General features: G+C 47.7%; 1 protein-coding gene across 1 annotated transcript; it reads right to left on the bottom strand.

The window, feature by feature from the left end:
* Positions 1 to 145: 145 nt before the first annotated feature.
* Positions 146 to 25,833, bottom strand: LOC116950068 (TBC1 domain family member 10A-like). Its single transcript, XM_032967490.2, has 11 exons — positions 24,116 to 25,833; positions 22,029 to 22,355; positions 17,081 to 17,180; positions 10,449 to 10,556; positions 8,866 to 8,972; positions 7,612 to 7,726; positions 7,420 to 7,485; positions 6,770 to 6,959; positions 5,880 to 6,034; positions 4,497 to 4,788; positions 146 to 2,544 (listed from the first exon to the last, which is right to left on the bottom strand). Exons 2-11 carry the CDS (start codon positions 22,178 to 22,180, stop codon positions 1,775 to 1,777), a joined length of 2,055 nt encoding a protein of 684 aa, XP_032823381.1. The 5' UTR covers positions 22,181 to 22,355; positions 24,116 to 25,833; the 3' UTR covers positions 146 to 1,774.
* Between the last annotated feature and the right edge of the window lie 123 nt (positions 25,834 to 25,956).

The raw sequence follows: 25,956 nt of genomic DNA, 5'->3' as shown, positions 1-25,956 counted from the left end.
GACTGCATGCGTTCCACAGGTACATACCTGTGCTTGCATGAGAACTGTGCCATGTCAGCTTCCACAATAGAATTTGCAGAGCTGTCTTTGTAACTTACACATTTGTTTTGTGCAATGCGAATACAAGCAGAAACTAAACCGAAACGACATTCTTATTGTTTTCTTTAATTAAAGGGTTCAGATCCATCGTGGTATGCACACATTAAATAATCTCATTCTAATCAGTCCAGTGCATTTACAAGTGAATGCTGGTCCCTTTTTTATACTAATTACAACCGATTTAAAGCTTTTGTGACTGCAGGGATTCATATTCTTGGTTCTTTTGGTAAAGTCACGTAAGAAGGGAAACAATAAAATGATTGCTTGTGTTGCAGTTGAAACGTCTTGAATTGTATTGTTTTATATTTTTATTTTATTGTTTCCCTTCTACGTGACTTTACCGAAAGAACCAAGGATATAATTACAACTGGCTAACATTTTCCCTACAAAGCCAGTAATGCAAAGGATATGAAATGTTTCAATATTATTTTACTTCCAGTCAAATGGGCATTGGAACCAATTCCCAACTTAAGAGGCCTTAACTGCAAGGACTGGGTGAGCTCCCATTTTCTCAACACTCCACTGCTGGGTCCAACACCAGGTGGAGAGGTCTCTTCAGAGATGGAAATTAGGCCCATATTTACCTGCAATACTATATATAGTCTACAGTTTGTGTAACTTTCATATACAGTACACAGCAATATACATGAGATTTGGGCCTTTCAGCATGACACCAAGCTGCATTAGTGTCCAAAACATTAAATATTTGTTCTTTTGTAAATAAACAATTCTATTAATTTCAAATAAAATTTCATCTCCCATCAGATTAAATAAACAATAGTGCCAACAGTTACATTGAAGACAGTATTTGACAAGTGCCAATGTAACTAGAACCATGGCAAATGAGACATAAGTCTGGCCTTCTAAAAATTGTACACCACTGAAAACAGAAACCAATGCTAGTCCTCCACACTGGTGAGAAATTACACGTGCTATGAAGAATGCTCAAATCTGGTAATCACAAGTCAAAAACACTTGCACTGGAAAATTAGAGGTCTCATCCCACCACGTGCAAGCTTGGACAACCCTCGCTGGAACACGAGCAATAGGCTGAATGCAAGGTCGTTAACTGGCACACAGACAGGGTGGGTATCTACATCATCCTGGGTGGATTTTGCTATCCTTAGATGTTGCAAGCATATTCTGAATGATCACTTTAGTTTGTAAACAGAAACGATAACCTATGTTTATGGCAAAAGCTTATGCAACACATTTCAAATCTAAATGTTGGGTATAACTTGGTTTTATTAAAAAATGAAAAGTAAAAAAAAACCCCTTGGCTACACACATTTAATAACGTTACCGTCTAGGATCAGTAGGATGACCTAAAGTCACATGTGCAAACCTCAAGATGTAAAAGACCTTTACAATAAAAATCACTGAATAAAAAAAAAACTTGCACAAAACTATTCGCCCTTCAGTGTTTCAGAGCAGCAAGTCGGAACCACGTCCACACGAAAGCCAAAGCTCTTCATGACTGCTAATACTGTCAGTCCCTTGCTCAACTAATTTGATCAGAGCAAATATTTTGTCTCGAAAGCCAAGGCCAAACCTCCGTCTCTCCAAAAGCATAATCCTTATTCCTTTTGTGTTCACCTCCAATTTCGGCAGCTACTCATTGTGTTTTTCACTTGTTTAAAATGTGACAACTGGACTCGGGTTCCATGAAGCGCAATCAGAGGTAGGTCTCCTCCATCGCACAGGAAATACGTCCTGTGCTCTGCACCACTGAGGTGGGGTCTGGCTCGGGGATGTTGGGGTCCGGATGAACGGGTTTCAGCGAGGTTGCTAGAGAGATGTCCCGTGAGGAGCCAGGCCTGGCACCTGGCGAAGTTGGCATTGCTGCTGCTGCTGCTGCGCGGAACTTGGCAGATGCCGGGCTGAGGGGTGGTTTTTTATCGTCCTTGATGGGCGAGAGTGTGATTTGCGGAATGCGGATGCCCCCGCTGTGTAACTTCACTTTGTCTTTGCTTGTTGACGGAGACGCCACTCTGGGTTCCGGGGTGCCTGGGATTTTGTCTTGTACAACTGGCGAGGATGACCGTTGTTGCTGCTCTTGCTGCACGTTTGATGGGCTGCTCGTTTCGGGCACTGTAACCTTGATTTTGGGGATGTCGATGTGATCAGCCGAAGGTTTGTCTTTGGATTTTTCCTCCTTTTCCTTACCTTTCTGTTTCGTGCCCTCCACTTCCTTGCCTTTGGGGGTTTTCTTTGCCATTTCCTTCTCTCTCACTTGCTCTTGTTCCAGCTCCTTCGCTCTCTGCCTGTCCAGCTCCTTTTGCCTGGCCGTCTGCTTTTCTAGCTCCTTTGCCCTCTGCCTCTCCTGCTCTCTCCACCGGGCTCGCTCTTTCTCTTCCTCCTTTTCCATCCGCTTCCTCTCCTTCTCGTTCTCCTTGTCTCTGTGCCGCAGGATGCGCTGGAGCTCTTTCTCCCGGAACATGGATACTGACAAAACCACAAAACAAGCATCAACTCCACTTCGTAGTTCACCAGACATGCCAATGCCTCCACACGTCACACTCTACTCACTCCACAGGACCCAATACACAGGCACCATGGGGTGCTCACCGCACATGGAATTTGCTATTCAATATTAAGGCATACTCGCTGCCCACTGCATGGTGGTAGTGAGTACGGGCAGTCCTCGGCTTACGAACCTAATTCGTTCCTGAGAGCCGTTCGTAAGTCGAACGGTTCGTAGGTTGGAACAATGCATTGTAATTAAATGCTCATAAGTCAGCGTTATGAAATGTGCTATAGTCCAACAAAGAGAAGCATTGTTAAACTCGTAATTAAATATTGTACATTTGCATGCAACACTAAAAAAAACTATAGTACGTAACATATCTGAAAAAATATATATTTTCACTGACCTTGAGTCCTGATGCTGGCTTGCTTGTCGTAAGGGGGGCAATGAGTCACCACAATTGCACACACAGGGCACGCGCGCACCCACAAGCACACAAGACAAAGATCCCCCGTTTCGCCTGAACAGACTTGGGGCAAGTGCTGTTAGCGAGTAGCACCTATGAAGGCCAGCACGGCACGTGAGGGGGTGGGTGGCCAGCACCACGCCCGGCCGCCTTTGTCTCCCCAGTGGGGATATTTACACATCGGACCAGGTACTCATTTGAGGCTGAGTCGACCTAGGGGAGACCCACGACCGGTTCAGAGAATCGTCACTGGTGTTGGCCGTGAGCAGGATTTTAACTCGGTTTCGCCGGGTTCGTAGCGCAGCACGCTAACCGCTGCACTACTGCTCCCCACACCCCAACGACTGAACCACCGTATGGCCTTAACAGGTGTTCGGGGCAAGTGCTACTGGGAGTAGCAATTATCAAGGCCGGCACGGCACACGAGGGGGTAAATGGCCAGCGCACACACTGAACCAGGTACTCATTTGAGGCTGAGTCGACCTAGGGGAGCCCCAGGTCCTATTCAGATAATTACACTTTGGTTGCCAGGTTGGTAGCACAACAAGCTAACCATTGCATTATCGCTCCCTCCCCACACTCGCTCACACAAAGACCCCCCCCCCCCCATATAGCCTTAGACTGTAGGAGCAAGTGCTGTTAGGGAGTAGTAATTATGAAGCCCGGAACGGTACACGAGTGGGTGGCCAGCACCACGCCCGACCGCCTTTGTCTCCCTCGTGATGTTTGCACATCGCACTGGGTACTCATTTGAGGCTGAATCGACCTAGGTAGGCTCAGGACTAGTTCAGATAATCGTTACTGGTGTTAGCCGTTAGCAAGACGCAACATTTTGACACACATGCGTGCATACACATGCACACGAACATTCCCAGCGCGATGCCGACTCATTACATATTGTGAAGGATTGCTCCTCTGAAGAAAATAGTTCTATAGTTCAGTTTGCAAGTGTAACTTCGCATATTAAGTTAGCGTCCGGGGGGTGTTTGAAAGTCAGGCGTTTGTATGTCGAGGACTTCCTGTACATGACAATCTCACTGCACAGGACTCAACTCCACAAGGCACTCACACTAACCTTGCATCATGAAATGTTGACATTGCAAGACAATGAAATCACAGTAAATAGGGCAGTAAACATTTGTAAATGGTTATGGTTAGCATATGGATTTATAAAGTAAATAATTTATATCCCTTGCCATTCCAATGCTGGAAGAAGGCCTCTCTAAGCCGTGTTGGCCATGGAAGTTGTCTGACCAGATTTCACCACCGCTTCATCTCAAAGGGCATGATTGTTAATCCAATTAATTCACAATTCAGGTAATTGAGAAAGCCAATCCAATCAAGTTGTCACGTGGGCGAATACGCAGATAGATTTGGTTTATTATCAAGATCAGAATGTTAAAAGGTCAGGCTAAATCGTAACAACTTTACAGGTGGCGCGGGCGGGTAGGGGCGCCAACTCACTCTTGCCACGCCTCTGGCTCATGGTGCTGAGGGTGCTGAGCGTGCTGAGCGTGCTGGTGATGCTCGGCGTCGGCGAGGGAGGCGGCGAGTAGCCCGTCGTCTCCTTGTGGTGGGCGCGCCGCGCCAAGCGCAGCGCCTCGCGCTGGAACTCGAGCTCCTGGCGGATGGCGCGAGCCCCGTGCAGGCGGTGCGTCGACGAGTGGCTCGGTTCTCCGCGCGACTCGATCCAGCGCTGCAGCTGCACCGCGTGCTCCTTCTCGATGTCCATCTCCGAGATGTCCAGCTCCAGGATCTTTAAAAAAAAAAAGTGTTTATATTTTCAACGAGCACAGAAAAGCAAGGGAACCAGGGTGCATCGCCGTTCAGACGACCACACAAATTTGTGTAATAGGGGGGCCCACAACCCCCCCTAGTTGTGATCTATGAAACAGAATAGCTAGAAAAATAAATGGCGAGATAGAAAAGTGAAAGCGTGATGGGCGGAAAAGTGGTTCAAAATCAGGAACAAGATGACAAAAGGAGACCACATCCTCCTATATAAGCCATGTGCGATCTCTGCAAAAGCCCCAAGATGTTCAAGAGTGGACATTTTGGGCATTAGATTCAGCAAGTGCTCAAAAGTGAGTAATTCGTGAGTTTTACTTTGCCTCAATCGTAAGAGACTATACGTCAGTAATTTTTACCTTTAATCATAGGGATCACCATTCGCCACCCTAAATGATTTGCCCCAAATTTAGAAGACATTATCCAGAGCAGAATAAGTGTAGGTAGCGACCTCCTGTAGTTGTCTATAATCATTATTAGCCATGATCAATTACAGTAACCGCTCAATGTAAAGCCATCGCCACCTTTCACAGTATTGTAAAATATGACTAATAGTGTCACTGTGGTAGAACTCCCGAATATCATCATGCATCACTAGATGACACCTCAGCCATTCTGATTCTTCTGATCTTTTCAGTCCGATCAAAGCCTTGAGTAAAAAAATATGTACAAAAACACAAGCGAAACCTCTCACTGCCCACACGTGTGTGTTTCCCTGGGTTGCGCAACCCCATGGTTGTTTCCCCTTCGTCAGTGTTTGGATGATGGCATCCAAAATGGCAGCTGCCACTGCTGCAGTTCCTGCTGCCCACTAGGCCAACGATCTCTGCTAAGAGCGGAGATGTTTGGGGAGAAGGCAGGGGAGAGGGGAGATGCCTGCGGAGAGCGGAGATGCCTGGGGAGAGCGGAGATGTCTGAGGAGAGGGGAGATGTCTGGGGAAAGCAGAGATGCCTGGGGAAAGGAAATTTCTGGGGAGAGCGGAGATGTCTGGGGAGAGCGGAAATGTCTGGGGAGAGGGGAGCTGACCCGATGGCCCAGTGGGCAGAGGGCCTACGTACCGCTCGCACGAGGTACTCCTCGTGCAGCTGCTCATGAGGGATGTTCTTCAACTGCTCCATGGTCTCGTAGAGGCCCGGGCACATGCGCACCCTCTCCGAGTTGCCTAGCGCGTGACGCAGCAGTACCAGCCCCACGCGGAACATCGTCTTGACGCCTGCCCACGCATGCACGCGCACACACGTGCACACACAGTTATTTAGAAATGGCTGATGCCAAGGTGAGAGTCCACACAGGAAAAGTGTGGCTTCTGAAGGAAAATCTGGCTTGCCGTGCAAATACAAGCTAACATTTCCATGATAAATATTCACAGTGGAAAACAAAACCACCAAACAATAAACGAGAAGGGAGCAAATTATTCACCGGCTCCAATATTTCATGGACTTTCACCAATAATTTGGAGTTTTATTCAAGTAATTTTTTTTGTAATTATTTATGAATTAAGGTTTTACCGTAATGTCGACCAATGCATTATACACGTCTGACAAACTCGAAAACAATGTTTGTACTCGGGCAAACGTCAATCAGTACTGAGCATCACCAAGTGGGAATGCAATCACAGGGGTAATCGAGATTAAGAGTGAGTCGGAGGTAGACAGGGAAGGGGATTATAGGGTGTAATTACATTTACAACTCTATGGTCTAAAGTGTGGTAAACTTTCGAATCAGAAATCGTCAATTCTTACACGAACAATTTTAAGCTCATACTCCGATTGTAACACTCCAGGTCAACACATCGGTGAATCGCTATGTCCCCACAATTACACGTGCGTGAACCATGAGCGGCCGCGAAGCTCGTCCGCTGCCCTGCACCACCGCACATCAACACCACGCCGTCCCCAGGTGTGTGCGGGTCAAACGACCGGCGCCACCACTCGCCCACCCCACCCACCTTCGCAGAAGAACATGTCCCAGACGCGCAGCACCGAGTCCCAGGGCAGCGTGCGCGAGAAGACGCACATGAACCACTCCGTCATGTAGAGCACGGGGTCCACGCTGTGCCATTTCAGGTGGCGGTAGCCAATGAGCGACACCTTCCGCAGCAGCGCGAAGAGGATCTCGCCGTCCAGCTGCAGCGACTCCTGCATATGGGGGGCGATGACGACGCATGCACATGCGATCAGTGGGTGTGTGCGCGCGCGTGCAGGCATAGTGTGCCAGTGCATATACGTGGAGTGGCCATCTGAGACTTGGTTTGGAGACGATGTGCCAGAGTGTGGGGGTGTGCGAGAACGTAGGCGTGGGACAGCTTGTAAAATGTGTAGCTAGCGTGCAAGTGCGTAGACGGTGTGCAAGACGGCAGATGTGGAGCGGGCGAGCGAGTGCACGAGGTGCGTCACCAGTGCATGCGCTTAAAGCATGGACGCGGGTCTAGCCAGCAAGCGAGCGGGTAGGTGTGGAGTGGGCGAGCGAGATAGATGGTGTGTAATGGGTCAGCGAGCATGTGAAAGCATGCGAGTATGTAGTTATGCCAATACTGGGCGTGGCGCGTGCAGGATAGCGACTGTGTTACCGGATCACCAGCAGAGGTCCTCAACTCACCAGCCCCGCACTGTAGTAACCCGGAAGGTATTTCTCGCAGATCTGCACAAAGCACCAGAACGCTTCCTGCAAAGGCAGCAAACGCAGTCCCCACACATGGAGCCTCACTCAGTTCAGCAGCAGCAGCAGTTACAAAGTCAACGACAGAGGTGGAAAACCTGAGGGAGAGTGGGGCCGGGTGCGGCGCCCAACCTCGGCCGGCATGTGCATGAGCAGCACGGCGGCGACCGGGGCCTGGCCCTGGCAGTAGCCCTCCTCTGGGCGGTAGACGGTGTAGGCCTTGAGTACGCGGAACAGGTCCTGTTGCCTAGGTGACGGCACAGCACACGCAGAGCAAACGGTAAACCACAGACGTGCGATGCCTGACAAGCCTCACACCTGTACCACCAATTCACTAACACAAACAATAACACGAGCAAGAAAATGGTCCAGCTGCAGTGCTGCACGTCGCGTGCCACGCATAACTAGGTGTAACATTTTATTGGAACGGGTTTTACGTGCCGTCACGAAAATACTTGAAGACGGTTAGCAACGTCAATCATTTGCAATCATCTGCTTTGAACCATAAACAAATATTTCGCCCGCAAGTGTGTTATCGGGTTGTACCGTGTGTTGTACGGCATGACATCCGTATCGCCGCCCCACGTGCTGGGAGCTTATGCAGTTAGACAGCCCAACCATTAACAACTGCGTGGTAGCAAGTCTTTTGACTCGAGACACAAATAGCCACATCCGCGGCTCATAACCTTGATTGCATCACCCAATAAAACATTTGTATTATGCCAGTGGGCACAAAGACTGAAGATGTGTAAGGGCTGACTGGGCTTAAATAAATCCTCTCACACCACACCAGAGAGGCCACGCTGAGTGAGTGTCAGATATGCCAACATTAATTGCACGGTTATCTACAAAATGACACCTTGCCATATTTACACTATGTTACCCTATTTGTATTTTTTGTATTTTTAGATTGTATCTTATAGCTACTTTATATTCAATATTTATTCAAAATTTTACATACTTTAGCCCCTTAGTGTTAGTTAGACTTTGTACCTTTAGTATCGTTAGCCTTGTATACCACTTATTTAAGATTCCTATATGTTGAATGTATGCACCTTCCTGCCAAAGTAAATTCCTTGTCTGTGCGAACTTTCATGGCGAAAAAACCCTTTCTGATTCTATGTGCAACTTGCATTTATAAGCAGGTATAAAACCTCACCATTCACGATTTGATGATGTAATTAATTTATTCAAGAATCTATTATTTTTTACTCTAAGTAATATTTTAACATGTCCACGAGCGAGACAATCGGTTTCTTATTGACGAGTCGACGCATCGTTACGCGTCCGTTCCCCAAGTCAGGCAAACGCGACATCCGCACACGGCAAAACCCAGCGCAGAAAATCCGGCGAGCGGAGCACGTGATGCTGGAGCTCGGGACCCACCCCTGGCCTCCCTTGGCACGGAAGAGCTCGTGGAAGGGGAACTGCCGGTGCAGGTCCTTCTGGATGACCTCCAGCCACTTGGGGTCCCCAGGTAGCTTATCCAATTCCTGTGGAGACGAGCCACATACACGGGCACTTGTTAACGTCGGCTTGGCTCAAAAGGTACATTGATGATTAGACATGGCCATTGAAGAGCAAAGATTCGATTTTCGATAATCTCCAATGTCAAAGGTAGCTCTGTGATATCTGCTTCGATGAGCTCTTCTTCTCTCACACAACAAGTCACACTGGTCTGCGAGAGATGCAAATGGTTACTTCATATCATTACATGATGCCAACAGCACAATTTCCATGAACTGGGGCAAGATTAGCCTTATGAAGGTGGTCCACCCCAGTCACTGTCTTAGGGGTCAAAGTGATGAGCTGGCACCACCGAGGTCATAGGTTCAACTTCTGGGTTTCGGCCACCTGTGATGAAACTGAGTTGTGAGAAGATCATCTCAGTCCGGTCACCAATGCCTATACAACAAAAACCAAACCATTCAATTGCGTCTTTCTCTTACTTTGGCAAAATGTTTGCACTGACAGTTAAACATTTCAATTTGATTGAAATGCAAAGAAGACTATTTGCAGAGCATATAAAGTGTGTGCCCATAGCATGCACAAATGGACTAAATGAAGTAACCTCTGAAGTCGTTCTGTGATGTCGTCCAATGGAGCTGTTCCAGGTGATGCACCGCTAGCTACAGAGTTCCAAAAGGAAATTCCATCGTCTCATAACATGACACCGATGACACTACTGGAATATAAATTGGGAGAAGTAAAATCAAAAAGGCAGCCTCACAGCCACAGCACACTCACAAACAATGCGGCCATCCCTTGGCCGCGGGAGGCGGTGGTTGCTATGGTCGAGTGCGTCGTTTTGTGACCCGTGGAATTGGCTACTCGGGTTTCGACAGCATGGCATGGGAAGGCTGATCAGAGTTGTGTTACGCGTGCCAGGTTGCGTGTGTGAATTCCAGTGGCGACGGACGCGAATCCCAGGTCATCGTGTGGTGACAGGCTCGAGTGGTAGTGTATTTGCCGCTTCTTACAGAGCTTCACGGTTCAAGCTCAGCCAACCGCCCTGGTAAATACGTATTTGTAAAATGACGTAACAACACGCCTACTACTGGTAAACTGGGGTGGCAGGGTGGTGCGATGGTAGAAATAATGCCTCGGAGCAACAAGCGCCTGGGCTCAATTCCCACCTTAAGTGCCTAAGTGTAGTTTGTTACGCTCTCCAACTGTTCTGCATGGATTTCCTTTGGTGTAGCCAGTTTCCTCCCATAGATAAAATAACACACACACAATTTAACTTGTGTTGGAGAAACATCCCAACGCTGAAAAATTGCCTGCAAAATACTCAAACGTGATCACACAGAGCAGCAACATCGCTCCCTACTGCAATAATTAAACAAGCGTGGTTATTAAATTAAATAGACTATTACTCGTCTGCGAAACATTTCGCCTTCGTGAACAAGTATTGTGCCACCAGAAGTTTGGCGCAAATATCAAATGCGCAGGGGCGCGATGGCACGCACCTCAAACTTGCCGGGCATCTGCTCCATGATGTACTTGCTGCCGGATAGATGCTCCCAGGCACGGGCCCGCAAGGACGGGGGGATGCCCTTTCGGCACCGCAGCTTTACCTGCACACAAGGGTGGCAATACGGTGCATGCACTCAAGTGTGTACGCCATGCAGAGTACGCGCCGTGCATATTATAGGTGTAATGATTGACCTTGAATCATCGTTTGATTCCAGAGCTAATTCTACTTGGTCTCGTTTACACCGGTCTCTCCTGTTGTATGATCTCTCTGGTTTGTTTTGTTTGCCCCAAGGTGTCCCCCTTCAGTTGTCACATCAAGGGCAGATCCATGGCTCAAGCTCCCTGCCTCGCGTATGCTCCCACTGCCCCCCTCTTCAACACGTAACAACGATCTGCACGCTGGGGTCCAAGAGCCAGGCCAAGGGAAGGACGGTGGAAGTGGCTTCTCTTTGCCTCACTCGGCAGTGCTATTTAGGTGACACCATCACCAGATTGCAAGTTGAACAAAACACCCAGGACAAGAGTAGAAACAGTCACTAAAATGGATTTGGCCAAACATCCCAATGCAGGACCCACCTGAGAATTAGCCTTAAGGCTTTCCTGGATAATAACATTACTTGGTCACACGTACACAAACTTTGGATTGCGTACATATGTTCACGTACAAGAGCAAGTTGCAAAGGTGTATGAAAAAAGCACACACAGACCAGTATGAAAATAAGAATAGGTTTTACCCTTTCTGGCAATAAAACAGGTGGTAAGCTGTTCAAACACCAAATAGATTTCTTTTGGAAGGAACAAAATCAACCACAAGCACGTGTGGTTAATGCAAACTTTATTCCTTGCGAAATGAATCTATTTGGTGTTTGAACATCGTAACACCTGTTTTATTGCCAGAATGGGTAAACTCTATTTTTATTTTCCATACTTTGATACTGGCAAAAAAAAATGTCCCATTATAAACATCAGTATGTTACTTCACTGTTTGGATTGGTAACTTTTAAAAACGCTGTGCTTACTCTCTTGAGGAAAGCACATACAGACTCAAGAAGTTCAGGGGAGGGGTTTAAATATGCCAAAAGTTCAGCCAGAGCAACCTTTTTCATGTATCTCCTTGGTAAGGATTCTCACATCCCCTGTATGGATCAGCAGCAAACATTTATGTTTCGCGTAAAGGCGCAGTCAGTTATTACCGTGGTGTTTAACGTAAACAATTAAACGACTTGATAAACACGGCGCTAAGACCCTGATGCCTCAGTGTATATATTTGCCCCAGTGTACAGATTTGCCCAGTATAAAACAGGGCAACAAGTGAATGACCTAAAACCCAACAAGGAAATGCATGACCAGAAAACAGCAACACTAAGGTCATAGCCAATTTTGTCACTACATTCAAAACGAGCCCTAAGTAACTTATTTATTGGCAGCACGGAACCTCACAACTGACTGGAAACTGTTATTCCATGGCGATGAGAAGCGATGAGAAGCAATGCGTGTTTCCTGTCGACAACAACAGTTTTAGGTCAATGGGAGGGGACTCCTCTGTTGCGTCTACTTTTTTTTATGACCCAGGTGACTCTTGCAAGAGCACTCAACCTGGTTAAACAAAATGAACTTGAAACTACTGTCGGGAACTCCCTCTCCCCCCCCCCCACCCCCTCTTGACCGCACAGCCGATACCCTCCCCCTGTTAAAGTCCACGCTCAAGCATCTTCCTCGTACGGTGTGCCGTGTACGATTGATTCACTGACTCCCCCATGCAATATCTGCCAGGACGGTCACTCCATGAGCCTATGTGGCCACGTGGTCGCCCTGTTTCCTCTTGCAGCCAACACGCTCCTGAAGAGTCATTGACCAAACGTCCCAATGTGACAGGACCTTAGTAAAAAAATACAAAAAAAATAAGAGTTGAGATTCAGTGACTCTCCTGATTCAATAAATTACATGATTATAATATGCTCTATATATAAAAAAAGTATTGCATAATTTTAATGCATTTGTCACAGCTCAGAAGATCACCATACCCGCTAACCACAACTGACAATGTTTTAATTGACCGCCAAAGCTTTGTCAATTTCTGAAATCGTAATACAATTGCACAGCAATTTGCATTTACCGAGCATCCATTGCTAACTGCACGTCAAGATGCTGTACCAAACAGTCAGATGTGTGCTTCACAGGGAGCTCAGGCAAGGATGCATATACAGTTTAATTGTTCAGAAATGTGCAAAAGAAGAGAGACGGCGGTGACACAGCGGGAGCGCATTTGCCGCGTGTTGCAAATGTCCGCGGTTCGAAAACAGTGGCCACCCTGATTAATAGCGTGTGCGTATTAACCAAAAAAAATACGTGCCGGCGTCATGGTCCATATTTTCCGAATTTGAAGTAAACTGCACCGCGAATTACTCAATTTCAATCCAAATAGTAATAATTTTCCCCTACTGCGATCGGCAGGGCACTCTTGAAAATTTTTCACCAGCCTCAGCAAAGCTCCCCTGTGTAAACAGGTGCAACAATCACAAAGGAGCCAGTCAGAGGCTAAAAAAAAGGAAGCTCTCAGAGTTGGGATTGAAAAAAGGGCAGGGAATCAGCAACGTGGACGCCGACCTCCTACGCGACCTGGAGTCTCGGTAGCAGGGGAACCGTGCCCCCAGCGCCCCGTGACCTCGGCTTTCATTCGGCATAGCGAATGAAAGCCCGGCTCTGTTGAAAATCTGGCAACGAAGAAGTAGTGACGCAGACCATGAACAGTGCCCCTTTAAGACGAGAGCCGTCGTATAGCTGTCTCGTTGCTCCTGCAAACTGGCGCTGCTGCGATGGAATCGCTCGCGAGTCTCAGCTGCCGAGATTACAAAAAAGGGGCGATCGCCGACGACTGGCAGCGAAGGAGGAATGGTCCCCTCAAGGGCCGGTGACGTTTGACATTAACGACGCTGGCGTGCCCTACGCTGCCAAATTATTCTCATTGGGATGCAACCGAGAGAGTGTGAGGATATGACACGTGGCAAGAGCTCGACTCAAGAAAACCAACACCATCCATAACAATCTCATCCACACTGTAATCAACCACCACGCTTGCAGGTCACAAGACTGTCTTCTTCCCTCGCACTGGCCTAATTTGGAATGCCTTCCCATCGTCTCCTTTCCCAAGCCCTTATTGACAACCTTGTTTAATGCAACAAACGTGTTAATGATGATCTATTACAATTTACATAGTGCTGCTTTTTGCTGGTTGCTTGGCGTTTTGGGTCTTTGTGCCCGTGCTCGCCAACACTCTAGTGATCACACAAACATTCGACATTGAAGAAATTATTCCTTTTCTTAGTATTGCGGTGCATGGTTAGCGCTCCCAATGGCTGTCAGTGGTGCCGTGAAATCGTGAATACATTACAAACTAGCGTGATAAACAGATTCGAAGGTCTTGTGCCTGAACGTACACAAATAAAAAGGTTTTGAATACGCGATTTGATGTGTCTATCGTGAGCTTGAGGATCAACATCAATCAATAGAGCGACGCATAGTTCAACTGCAGACTCTGACGCAGCAGGCAGAAGAGGACGGTACAGTAGGCGGTGGCTTGCTAACGTGCGTTCGCGCAGAGTGCAGCGGGGCTCCGTGACCATCGCGAGGAGTGAAAAGTCATGCCACCCGCGTCAGACCCATTCCCCCCCCCCCGCACTACCCATTTCCCTCGTGCCCTTAGCAGAGAATACGCACATTGTTGCACCACGATGCAAACAAGTTGCTCAATCCGTTACTTTTAGAGTAAGCTCATACGCCTAATCATCTCTCTTGCGAGTTCCGTAAAACATGTGGAACGTTCCCATAACGTGTTCTCTACAGCTGCGCGAGAGGAAGCAAGACAAGACGGGATTTTACGCAACCAACCGCTGCTCTCAAGACTTTGAAACCCCCCCCCCCCCCCTTTGACAAAATCCTATGGTCAAATTGCCCAGAACGCACCCAGTTTCATCAGACCTTGGAAGTTAAGCAAGTGTGAGCTTGGACAGTGCATGAATGGGTGATCACCAAGCGCAAACAGATTGTCATAGATGGCTGGGGGGCCAAATGGAGGGCATTCTAAAAAAATGCCCTGTACTGCGATTCTATGCTGCCACATTTCCCATCAGCACTGACCAGCATGGTGAGGTATCATAAAATGATCCCCACAATCTGCATGGCATGACAAGGCCCTCATCGAGCATTGGATTGATACAAGGGCTGCACTCGTGTGCGTGTATGTGTTGTATTTTGTGTATCTGTTGGGTGCACAGATATGTACGCATGCATATATGTATATATACATGGACATACAGCAGCATTTGATTTCCCTTGTGGCCGCTCCTGGAGGCTCTGATATGCAGTTAACATTTCCCGTTCAGACACTGCACGTGTATATTTAGCCTCAAGCTCAATAATGGCGTCCAGAGGGTCAGAGGTGAAAGCCACGGTGCTGTGTTCAACTCTAAACGTACTCTCATTCATTTACTGCTGAAGTCAAGGGAATCAATTTTAATAAAGCGTATTACTATAATTAATAATGATTTCAATGGACATGTGGTAATATTTGTGTAGCGGTACTTGATAAACATGACAAGCGGAATTCAATCACCGGCCATGGCGAAGAACAGCGGTCCCGGCTGCCCCTATTACACTTCAACCCGCACTGATCAGCGTGGTGAAGTACGGTCAAACGACCCCTTTACCGCAATGGCGTGGAGAGGTCTTCATCCAGCAGTGGCTCGATAAAAGACTGCACATCAGCATTATAATTACGTGAAACATAATACAAACAGTTTGAAACATTTCCGAATGGACAAACGAATCTGGAGCCGTAACAAACCAATCACATTCAATTTCATTTCATAGTGTTTACACGTAAAACGCAAATCGTTGCGCGGTCGATACGGACGACCGAATGTGCCTCGCAGTAAACCAGTTCTCTGCTGTGTCCTCCTAAGTAGCCATCTCTTAACGAGCTGCTAATTCTGTCCTGTGTTCCATTAGAGATTACCGGCGGCAATGCGCTAACAGGGCTTAAGCAGCCTCAGCAAGGAAGCATTGCGGTGGCATATCAGCAAAAACAGGGGAACAGCCCTGATGGGGGTGGCTATCAGACTTCCTCAGCTCGCCCATGGAGAGATTGGCACCACGTAAAACAGAAAACCAAAAACAATTTAAACGGTGAACGTTAGCCGTTTGGCGATGCGACGCCCTGACCACTCTTCCAGCACGATGCAGACACACGCGTGGATTCACTGGCTGGTGACATCACTCACGGACGAGCAGTGCAACCATTCTCTCCCAACACAATTCAACAAATTACGAAGCATTTTTGTTTTAAACACTGCGCTGGATAGAACAGCCTCGAGTGGCCGGAGGGGGGGGCGGGGCGGTCATGTGAACTGAGTACATACAACACAACAAAATACACATGAGAAACGAGGACTCTGCAGTCGCGTCCATTCCAAAGTGATCAGTTACGCAACCGATTGATGCAAACCGATCATTCGGGAGTGGATCCGCTGTTACGCACGCGATTCATTGCATGTTATGGTGAGTTTAATTATCGATGACTCGGTGCATTGTTACACCCCGGTAACACATGAGCACACACACGGAAGCACAGTACAACCGTCACACGCGCACGGCTCGCGCCCGCCCACGTGGAAACTTACGATGAAGGGGAGGGTAAAGAGTCAAATCAGAGACTAAAAACCAGAGAACCCCAACCGGGTCCCCTGCTTTGAGAAAGTGGAACAGTTTGTTGGGAAAATAAGTAATAACGTAATTTCAAGTGTGACTGGGTTAGCCCCGAGCTCCATTGTTGGACTGTGTACGTGCACGATTTACAATTTACCGCGTGGTTTTGCGCATTGCTGCGCACTGTAGCGGTTGGTGGACTGCCGATTTGTAATTCCTCCATCAGAGCGATGACACAAGGCAACCGGGTTCAGCAACGCAAACCGGCGTCAGCGTTTGTAATCGTTACACGTCCGGGATGTGCTGATGCCGCTATCCTGGGCAGCCCATGTGCCCAGACCAAATATTTCGCTTGTCAATGCAACCTGAGCTGGAAAAACTTTAGCAAAAGCAATTTACATATTTTTTTATACACAGTGTGCAGTGGAGTGGTGGTCAGGAAAAGTCTGAAGCCACCGGTGAGGAACTTTATTGGCCAGAATTCGATAAATGCATTGGCAAGTATAATACAATCTCTTTCTGAACACAACAATCTTGTTGGGTGGTGGAGGGTTAATGATGATACATTTGACACAAAACTACCAAGTGGCCAAACCAAAAACCAATATGTATTACCGTAGTTGTGAATAGAGATTAATTCGCTTTTATTAGCCGATAGGCTATGAGATGAGAGTTAAGGTTATGGTCCATGGAAGGCCTACGACAAGTGGTGAGCTGACCAGTTCGTTAGGGTCGGCAGGAGGGCGCGTACTATTGGCTGGTTGGATAGTTGGTTGTGAGTCAGGACTGGTATTTGGTCGTTTAGTGTGCTCCACCCTTAAATCGCTCAGCCCTCTTCCCCACTGCTACACCACGCCCCTGGCCACGGTTTGTTTGTGGGGTTGGCAGCAGCGGTGAGCTCTGTGCCGGGCGGCACACTCACCTTCTTGTAGCCCTTGGTGATCCACTTGTCCCAGTAGCGCAGCATCTCCAGCCACTTCTGCTCCCTCTGCCGCAGCACGTCCACGGGCATCGCGAGCGCCCTGCAAAGATGCACACGACGGAACATACAGCGACGCGTGAGCACACCGACACACTCCCGACATTGAGACAAGAATAAAGCAATGCACAATAACAACATGTAAACGAAGCTCCCTACACCAACACATTACAATCGCCTCGCATTTTAATCGCGTCTACGTAACGCGCTTTTGAAACAGCACGTTAAGATTAATTGACAACTTATTTTTGTTATGCACGCACTATTATTTAAAAAACCGCGCTCCAGCGCTTTGGGCACAATGAATAGAACGAGCTAATTGTTAAGTCAGGCAGTAAAGTTCAGTAGCGATGCAGCCCGAGGTGTAGTACAAACAACCACAAGCGCAGGCAGCATCAGCATCTCCTTCTCGCGTGCCATTTTCAAGATCTTGTCCACGTGAACTTTGTCTTGTGCACACATTTGCCCACCAATATGTCCAGTAAGCATCTCACTTACTGTAAAAAAATATTTTTGTCATTTTTTTATGATGTTATTTCTTTAAATAAGTTGTTACTATATTTAATATATGTATGGTAGTATTGTAAATATAATATGTACTGTAACCAGTGAAATATGTAGACGTAAGAATGAAGTTCGATAGCGCGCTCTCCCTAACTCCAACCATTTCCTTTATTTCTTCGTGGAAAATTACGTTTAAGTTACGCGATTTTGAGTCATGCGCCGTATTTCAAGAGCACAGCCCCCCTGAAAAGTGAGATGTAGCATACCACATCGGTACAGTAACACAAGAATGACACAAACTAAGGTCCCAATGTCAACACAGCTCTCAGCATACCCAGAAGTGCTCTAAATTGAACAATAAACAATATTCATTGCTTAAAGCAGTGAGATGGCAACACTATGAAATGGACAGACCTTAGCCAATACCCTCTTCCCAAACTGCATTTTAATTCTAGTTGAAGTTGTTTTTCCATACAGTTTAATAACCTCGGCAGCAGTGACCCGATGATGATTAATGAGAAGTGACATTTGTAGGGAAAATCAATTGCAGGGAGCGTGTGAGCTCAGTCCTATGGAACTGACTGACGGCAACTCCTGCAATCAGTACAGGATTATTTGCACAATACTCGTTGCTTTTGCGCATCAACCCCACCTCTTAAACTGCCTCCACAGTTATAGCAGTAATTGACAACCAATAAATCTGGTTAATGAGCTTTGGTGAATTTTTTTTTTCCCGCGTAACATTTTTTATTTCTCCTTAGATTGTTCGCGGTTGTGCTGTACGCGTATTCTTCCGCACCATGTCCATGCGCTGGGAACTTCATCAATTCAGATCCTGAATAAGTTTGCAGCACGTCATAAATCGTGCTGTACAATGCACGGTGCAAATCCGAAAACACAACCGAGTGCTTAACCTGAACTTTTATCAAATTTTTTCTGGTATCAAAGTACCCACATTAAGATATCAAGAAGACCAGAGCCGATTGCAGTTAAAAGCCCAAAAAAAACACGTGAAATGCAAGGAGCAGCAGATTTGTTTTTGCACGCCTATTTGAGTTGGCGGTTACCCACCTGAGATGGGGCCCGGCCGAGTTTAAACCAATCGGCCCATTGCTGATGAGATAGCACGGCATAGTTGGGGGCATTACCGTGCAGAGCGGTAGTGGCCACCAATCCTGTCGGTGCCAAATATAATTACATGTAGCCCCAAGGTGACTAAGGGGCTCAGAGTTCAGGGCGTTGAGCTGGCTCTGCTAACGTCATGGAGTTTGAATCCAAGGTGGCTGCCAGGGATTGCATCAGTTTCTCAGGTGCAGTGATTTGATGGTTTCAGCCCCTGACAGCAACAATTAAAAAAAAATCGATCGTGCTAATTTTTTTCAGCAATTAATTTGACTAAACGACAGCAGTGAGAGATGGAAAAAATTCTGGTTTCACTGTTTTGCGATCAAACATTACTCTCATATGGCAGATGGGGTGGTGGTGCTGCCTACTAATGTGTAAACCAGAGATCACTTGAAGCTATCTCAGAGGCAGGTTTGTGATATCCGCTTCTGCAGACCATTCAAAAACACAAACGGTGCACTGTTTTGTAATTGATGGATACATTCCTCATTTCATGACGCCCATAGCAAAATCGGGATAAAAATTGGAAAGGCAAAAAATAACCACAAATAATATCCATGGGGTGGGGGGGGGGTGCACGCTATCCCCTTAAACAACCCACACGCAGCACAAGGGAGCTTCCTTTCCATTGCACTGGAAACAAACAAGCAGGCAGCTTTGATCACTGAAGATTTTGCAAGGTGCTGCTGTTGTCAGTGCAGATGTCATGGGCCTAGCAAAGCACAACCTTTGTGTTTGCTCAAGATGCTTCACAGCGGAGGGCTATAAATAAGCTCCCGGAGCCTTTGCCACCCGCTGCAAGGGAAGATTTGTAAAATGTAACAATACGCAAAGGGAAGTGCTGCTTTGTCCCGGCTTCCTGGAGCGATGCGACACGCGTGATATCTCCATGCTGTCCGCCAATGGTGCGTCACCAGGGTCATAGAGTGCAGCGCTTCTTTCACAACTAGGCACCAATCAACTCGCACAAAGAGAATGTGTAAAACCCTTCTAATGATGCATCGGTGACACTTGCATTGTATATTGTGAATATTGTGATGGTTTGAGATGCCTTCATCCAGCGGTGTATAGAAGTTGCGGGGTTGCTCGCACACTGGAAACACTACAACTGCAGTCATGCGTCACTTTACACAACCACCACCACCACCAAATCATGTTGCAACCACCACACAGTCCCAAGAGCCCTTCCATACTCCCTTCCTACTTCGGAACTTGGGTTAAAAATTCCCGCGCGCGGCAGGCACAGGCCAGCCTCGACTGCAAGCGATGCAGCAACACATGCCGGCAGCGAAACCCGAGACGCTTTCAAAACCGAGCGGCCAGTGTGCGGCGGTATCCGCTTGGCAGCACAAGCACTTTCTGGCGCCGGATTTAGCAGCACTCATTCAGCTCCCAGTTTCCCGGGCAGCAAGAGCAGAGGGGTCCCTTCTCTGCCCCCCCCATGTGCTGCAGTGGCTATTCTAGGTTGGCCACGCACGTCCCCGCGCAAGCTGCTTCACGCTGACTAAACGGGCAAGCGAACAAAATAAATGCAGTTAAAACCAGCTTCATCCTGGGGTCTTAATCGTTGTGAAGCTGAATTAAAACAGAAGGGTTTGGAAAGAGAAAAATAGAGATGCTGTGCCACACTGAATGCCAATGGCTAAACCAATATCCGCTAAGCCATCTGGTTTCAGCAGACTCTCTCGCTTGTGGAAACCAATCTCGATGCTGCCAGGTCACCGGACGGCCGACAATTGGCCCCCCTCGTACCGATATGCGGGGTTCGGCCGAGGTTAAAATAAATCCTTTAATGGAAAAAAAAATCGTGGTTAAAATGGTCTCATTGCTAACTGAACAATGCCGCACGTACCCGGTAACTATTTACGCAGTGTTTTTAAAACGCTGACAGTGAGGTTGTGGTGGCATTACAGGGGGGGAGGGGGGGGGGGTTATATGTACCAGCACGTTTTTGTGTGGTGAAACAATAATATCACAGATGCGATCAAACGTAAATGCGTGCTGGCTGGTTATCCCTGGGGGTAAACACCGCAGCAGTCAGGGAGGAGGAGGGGTGTGCGGCAAGCAGCCACTGACCTACATCCCGCACAGTCTGGCATTAATCGCGCGCGAGGTGCATCTCGCCCGTAGAAGCGCGCGGATCGCAGTCATAATGTGGCCCCGGTGCATTCTGCACCCCGCACTTTCCAGCAAGGAATCAACAGCAGTCAGCAGGCATCGATTCATGGAGTAGAATTGAATCTCGTGCTTTGCGATACGCACTTCAAATCTGTCGTTTAAAGAATTGTTTTTAATCATGGACATTTTATGCACATGTTCATTTTGGTTAATTATCATAACAAAGTACACGGTACAAGCAAAACCATTATCATTTATCAAGACGTGGTGGGGGGGGGGGGCACAGTAGCTCTTAGAATACTGGAACCAGACCTAGGGTCAGTTACAATTGGAATTGTCTAATTCGCAATGAACTGCAATTACAATTTTACTTTTATTACAATGTATTTGTAATTTCAGCTAACGATGCTGGTGAAAATGTAATTCAAATTGATCCCAAGTCTAACAGGGGCTGGTGTCTGAAACACATGTCAAAACGAGTGGAGCATTGACTATCACAATACTTTAAATCCAGGATCTCTAAGTGAATAAAACACTGCACTCTGCAAGGCAGTGTGATTCTAGATACGGCTATAAGCTTGGGAGAGAGGTCAACGCAGTACACTCTGAACATAGCCACAATCGTGAATTTAGATGCACTGGCAACTCTTCGTGTGGTGCAACAAACACCGGTGATGCACTAAAATTTAAATGCATCCCACCAGGATAGCACAGGCTACGAGGTGACCAGGAGATGGTGGTATGCCAAAGGATTCCTCAATCTATCTGTGTGGAGTTTTGAGAGTGATACCACCACATACGCATGACAGGTTCCGGTTCCTCTGGTTACCTCCAAATACCAAAGACTGTTGAGCTGAACTGAAAATATTCGGAACTGAACTGAAAATAAATTGAGCTGTTCAATTTGTAACGACGAGGAGAGGTATTTGGAGGTTGGCTTTCATCGATTAGAAATTATGAATAAAAAAAACTCCTGGGATGTGGAGCAAAACGTCGGATATCATGCTGAACACCACATTGCAATGTGGCAGGACCCTCCTGACAAAGGGCCACGAGACTCAGAGAGGCACTTTAAATAAAGCGCATCAGTACGATTATTATGATCCTCTCGCCGCGCGCCATCACGTGGGCCCGAGCAACGCACCCTGTGCTGCCATCGGAGCCCTCGACGATGAAGCCGAAGCGGTCGATCTGTGGCGCCTCCACCCCGTTCATGGCGCCCCCGGTCCTCGCCGCAGCTGGCCCGTCCCTGCTGCCGTTCCCACGCGCCGTCACTCCCCGCCCCGCGCTCGCCATATCGGACCCAGGCTCGTCGATGTCGCCGTCAGCACCGCCGCCACCATCATCAGTTCAGCGGCGTGACCCCCGGAAGAGACGCGGGCTCGTGGCAAAGTCAGGACGGTGGCGGCGGTGGCGCCATCCGTCCGGAGGGGCCGTTCGCAGCGAGGTCACGAATAGCGCCGGCGAAACTCTGGAACGACGAGGAACGGCGGTTAGAAGCGGCGGCACAACTTTTGGCTCTCACCGGTTATAAACAATAACTTTAAGCATTCAATGTTCATTGTTAGTGGTCTGAGGTTAGTACATGACTAGTAGTCACAGCCTTAGCAAAGAGGTTGGATGTGGTGTGCCAGGTCTGGCAATATTTTCTGGGATGCTGACTCAAACAGATCTGGCTACAATTTTGTCCAGGTTGTATATCAATACATGGTAACGAAGGCAAAGTGTTACACACAAATAAAATACTAAAGACGAACATCAGCTTAATATTTTAAATAAAGCCTGACACACATGACTGAAGCACCTTCCCCCTCTGCCCTGTACCATTCTGTTCCTCTTTCCTGCCACTCTCTGAAAAAATATATGAAAACAATCCCTATTTTTACAAAAATGATATCGCACCTCTTGGCTCTGACATTCCTCGAAGAAACTCGTGTAACCATCAACAACCGCATAAGAACATCAAGAGGCCGATGTGCAACATCTCCTTCGTGAATGTAAAACTAAAGACAAGCCAGAGTGGTGCGATTGTGTCCGTGCGAACCCAAAGTATGCACCATACAGTAAGCCGCTGTAGTCTGCATTCCTTCAACGGACTAATAGCAAAATTACACGCAATTAATCGATAATGTACAGTACAGGTATGAGAAAATGCACACACTAAATGGCACTTACTTCATAACGTGTGTCGTGGCGTGAACATTGCATTTACAATAAACACGTTGGGTCAACAAGCCAATTCACAAACATAAACACCACACCCACCAATTCACGCTCTCAAACGCCATCAACATCACCGCCACAACCTTTGACCCACGAACACCATCACCGCGAGCGGTAACATCACCGCACAGCAGCAGCAACAACATCATCATCAACAACACCACCAATCATCACAGCCACACACCACCGGCGAACCACGCATGCACAAACAAACAACCGCCATCACGGCAACCAACGCCGCTGGATTTCGCCGCCCATGGCCGCCCCGCGCTCTCTTCCCGAATCGGGCCCCGTGACCGCCGCCTCTACGGGCTGGGTCTTGTGGGGCTCGGCGAGCTCGAGGAGCGTTACGAGGTTGGCCTCACGAAGTCGGCTTCACTCGCCTGGCTCTACCGCTACGTGCGTGGTCGCTCAGGCATCTGGGCACCCCCCCCCCCCACCCCCTCCGGTCAACCCTTGTTCGGTCTCCATCTCGTATCACCCCGGATCATCCCTGGTCATCCCTGGTCATGTCTATCCACCCCAAGTCACCCCCCCTCCCACGCTATCCTTCATTGGGTCTCTGTATCCCTAAGTGCCTCTTAATCATTCCTGGTCAGGTGTCTTCATTCCAGAGTACCCCGAGCCAGACGTGCTCAGCTCGCCTAGTGACTCTTCAATCATCACTGTCGACTCGCGGTTGAGGTTTCTCAGCTCGGCAGCTCTGGCCAGTCACACACACACACCTCGTCACCCTTCCTCACCCCCTGCTGAGCTACCTTCCACACCGTCCACCCCGTGTCAGTTCTCAATCCCCACAATCAGCGCGGATAAGCCCCTTAAGCTGTTCACTCCTAGTCACCCCTTGGTGAAGAGACTCCCCCGCTCCACGCTTACTCACCGTTAACAATACAAACTTCTCTACCCATGTCCACCCCCATCGTCACCGGGACAGCTTCCTGACGCCCTCCCTGCCGAACCCCCGGTGGTGCTTCCCTGGTCCTCTACCCTCGCCTCCTCCCCACTCACCTGTCTCGGTACGGAACCCCCGCTTGTGTGCGTCCCCACACTCCCGCTGGTATAACAGCGCGCGACAGCAAACGACCAAGAAGCCTCGCGAGAGCGGCAGAGGTTTATTCCCTTGAGAGGGAGCGGAGGGCCGGCGGGTAGAAGTAGGCGAGAGGAAAATTCCCCGGGAGCGAAGGAATCCCGACGGAAATCGGCGAGGCCCACGCCGCTGCGCCGCTGTCCAACAGTGGCGGCCGCAACCTCCTCCACCACCACCACCCCCCACCCCCCACCAACAACCACGAGGACACCGCGCATGCGCACCCAGAACTATGAACGCCTCCGATTGGCTGCAGCCGTTGGACCAATGGGGGCGCGTGCTCGCGTTGAGGTCCCACCACCACCCCCCGGAGGCCATCTTACTCAGGGGAAGGTTTGAGTGGCACGTTGCGATTTAAACGTCCGGTTTAACACGTGGTGGTGGTTGGAGGCTTTCGCGAGCAGTATCATTCATAATATAGGGGTTTTTTGGGGGTTAGATCGCCACCACCCGACACGGCCAATTAGGTTTGTCACGTAAACAAAACGTGCCAATTCGTTACGAGTACAGCACACCGGTGTGTTGGATAGCAAATCCACAAACATTTACAATTGGCTGTGTCGGGTGGTGGCGGGTTTAACGACACATCTATATTTACGAAACCTAACACAAACTCGTATTATGGATATTGGTCGCGAAAGCCTACTACTACGTGTTACACTAACACTCAAACAACAAGTTAATAGTATAGTTGTTTTGGGTTAGATCGCGTAAATGTGTCGTTCAACCCGCCACCACCAATTAGTAAGGTTTGTCACTCAGAATGTAAATGTTGTGGATTTGCTCTCCAACACACCGGTGTTGCTGTACTAGTAACGAATTGGGATGTTCTGTTTACGTGACAAACCTTACTAATTGTCTGTGTCGGGTGGTGTCGGGTTTAACGACACATTTATATTTACGCGATCAACCCCAAAAAACCTACGTTATGGATTAAACAATGAGGTCGATGGGACCCCGCAGTGTAAAACAGCTTTATAGCTTATCGGATTCATCCGCTATAAATATTAATTTTTTCTTACAGTTTCAAAATGATGAAAAAATAATAGGCTTTTACACTTTGTCGCAATAAAACAGGTGTTAAATAGGTGTTAAGATGTTCAAATACCAACTAATATTTTTTGTCATTAAACAGTACAGTAAAACAAAGTATGAATAATATAGTTTAAAGACCATAATACGTTTAAGAAAAAAGACCCCCAAAGTGACAACTTCCCGAACTTGTTTATTCTTAAAAGTCCCAAAAACTTTTTTGGAATGTAACCTCAGTTTTAGAATAGGTGTAACTGCCAAGGATTGGGTCATAACGTAACGTATGTTACGTCGAACCTGTTGTATTATATAATAAATTTTCTGCAATTAAATACTTGACACAAAAATAGGCACTATTTAAAATAATACCACTTGGTGACCAACCTAGAGCGAGACAAATGTGCACTTGTAATACAGTACAGTAGTTATATTACACAATTTATATTGTCCCTAGTTTAAACTTCAATTTATTGGTCAGGAGGGAGTCACATTGAGTTAGGAATAGATTAATCAATACAAGAATGAATAGTAGCTGCACTTTTCAAAGCAATACCATTATTTATCTTGTGAGTGGGGGTTTAGCCATATTTACTACGATCTCGCACCTCTACGTACAGTGCGAAATAAGTTCACCATACAGTAATGTGCATACATACGATCCCCATAAGCAAACATTCACAGGGACGGAGGGCCGACAAAAGCCCCTGCCCAGGTGGGGTGTAAATGCCAA

Source organism: Petromyzon marinus, chromosome 38, assembly GCF_048934315.1.
Source record: "Petromyzon marinus isolate PM22_M1 ecotype Great Lakes invasive population chromosome 38, UKy_Petmar_22M1.pri1.0, whole genome shotgun sequence".
NCBI classification, from domain to species: Eukaryota; Metazoa; Chordata; class Hyperoartia; order Petromyzontiformes; family Petromyzontidae; genus Petromyzon; species Petromyzon marinus.
Note: the sequence above shows the minus strand (reverse complement) of the source record. Positions and strands in the feature narration are given on the sequence as shown.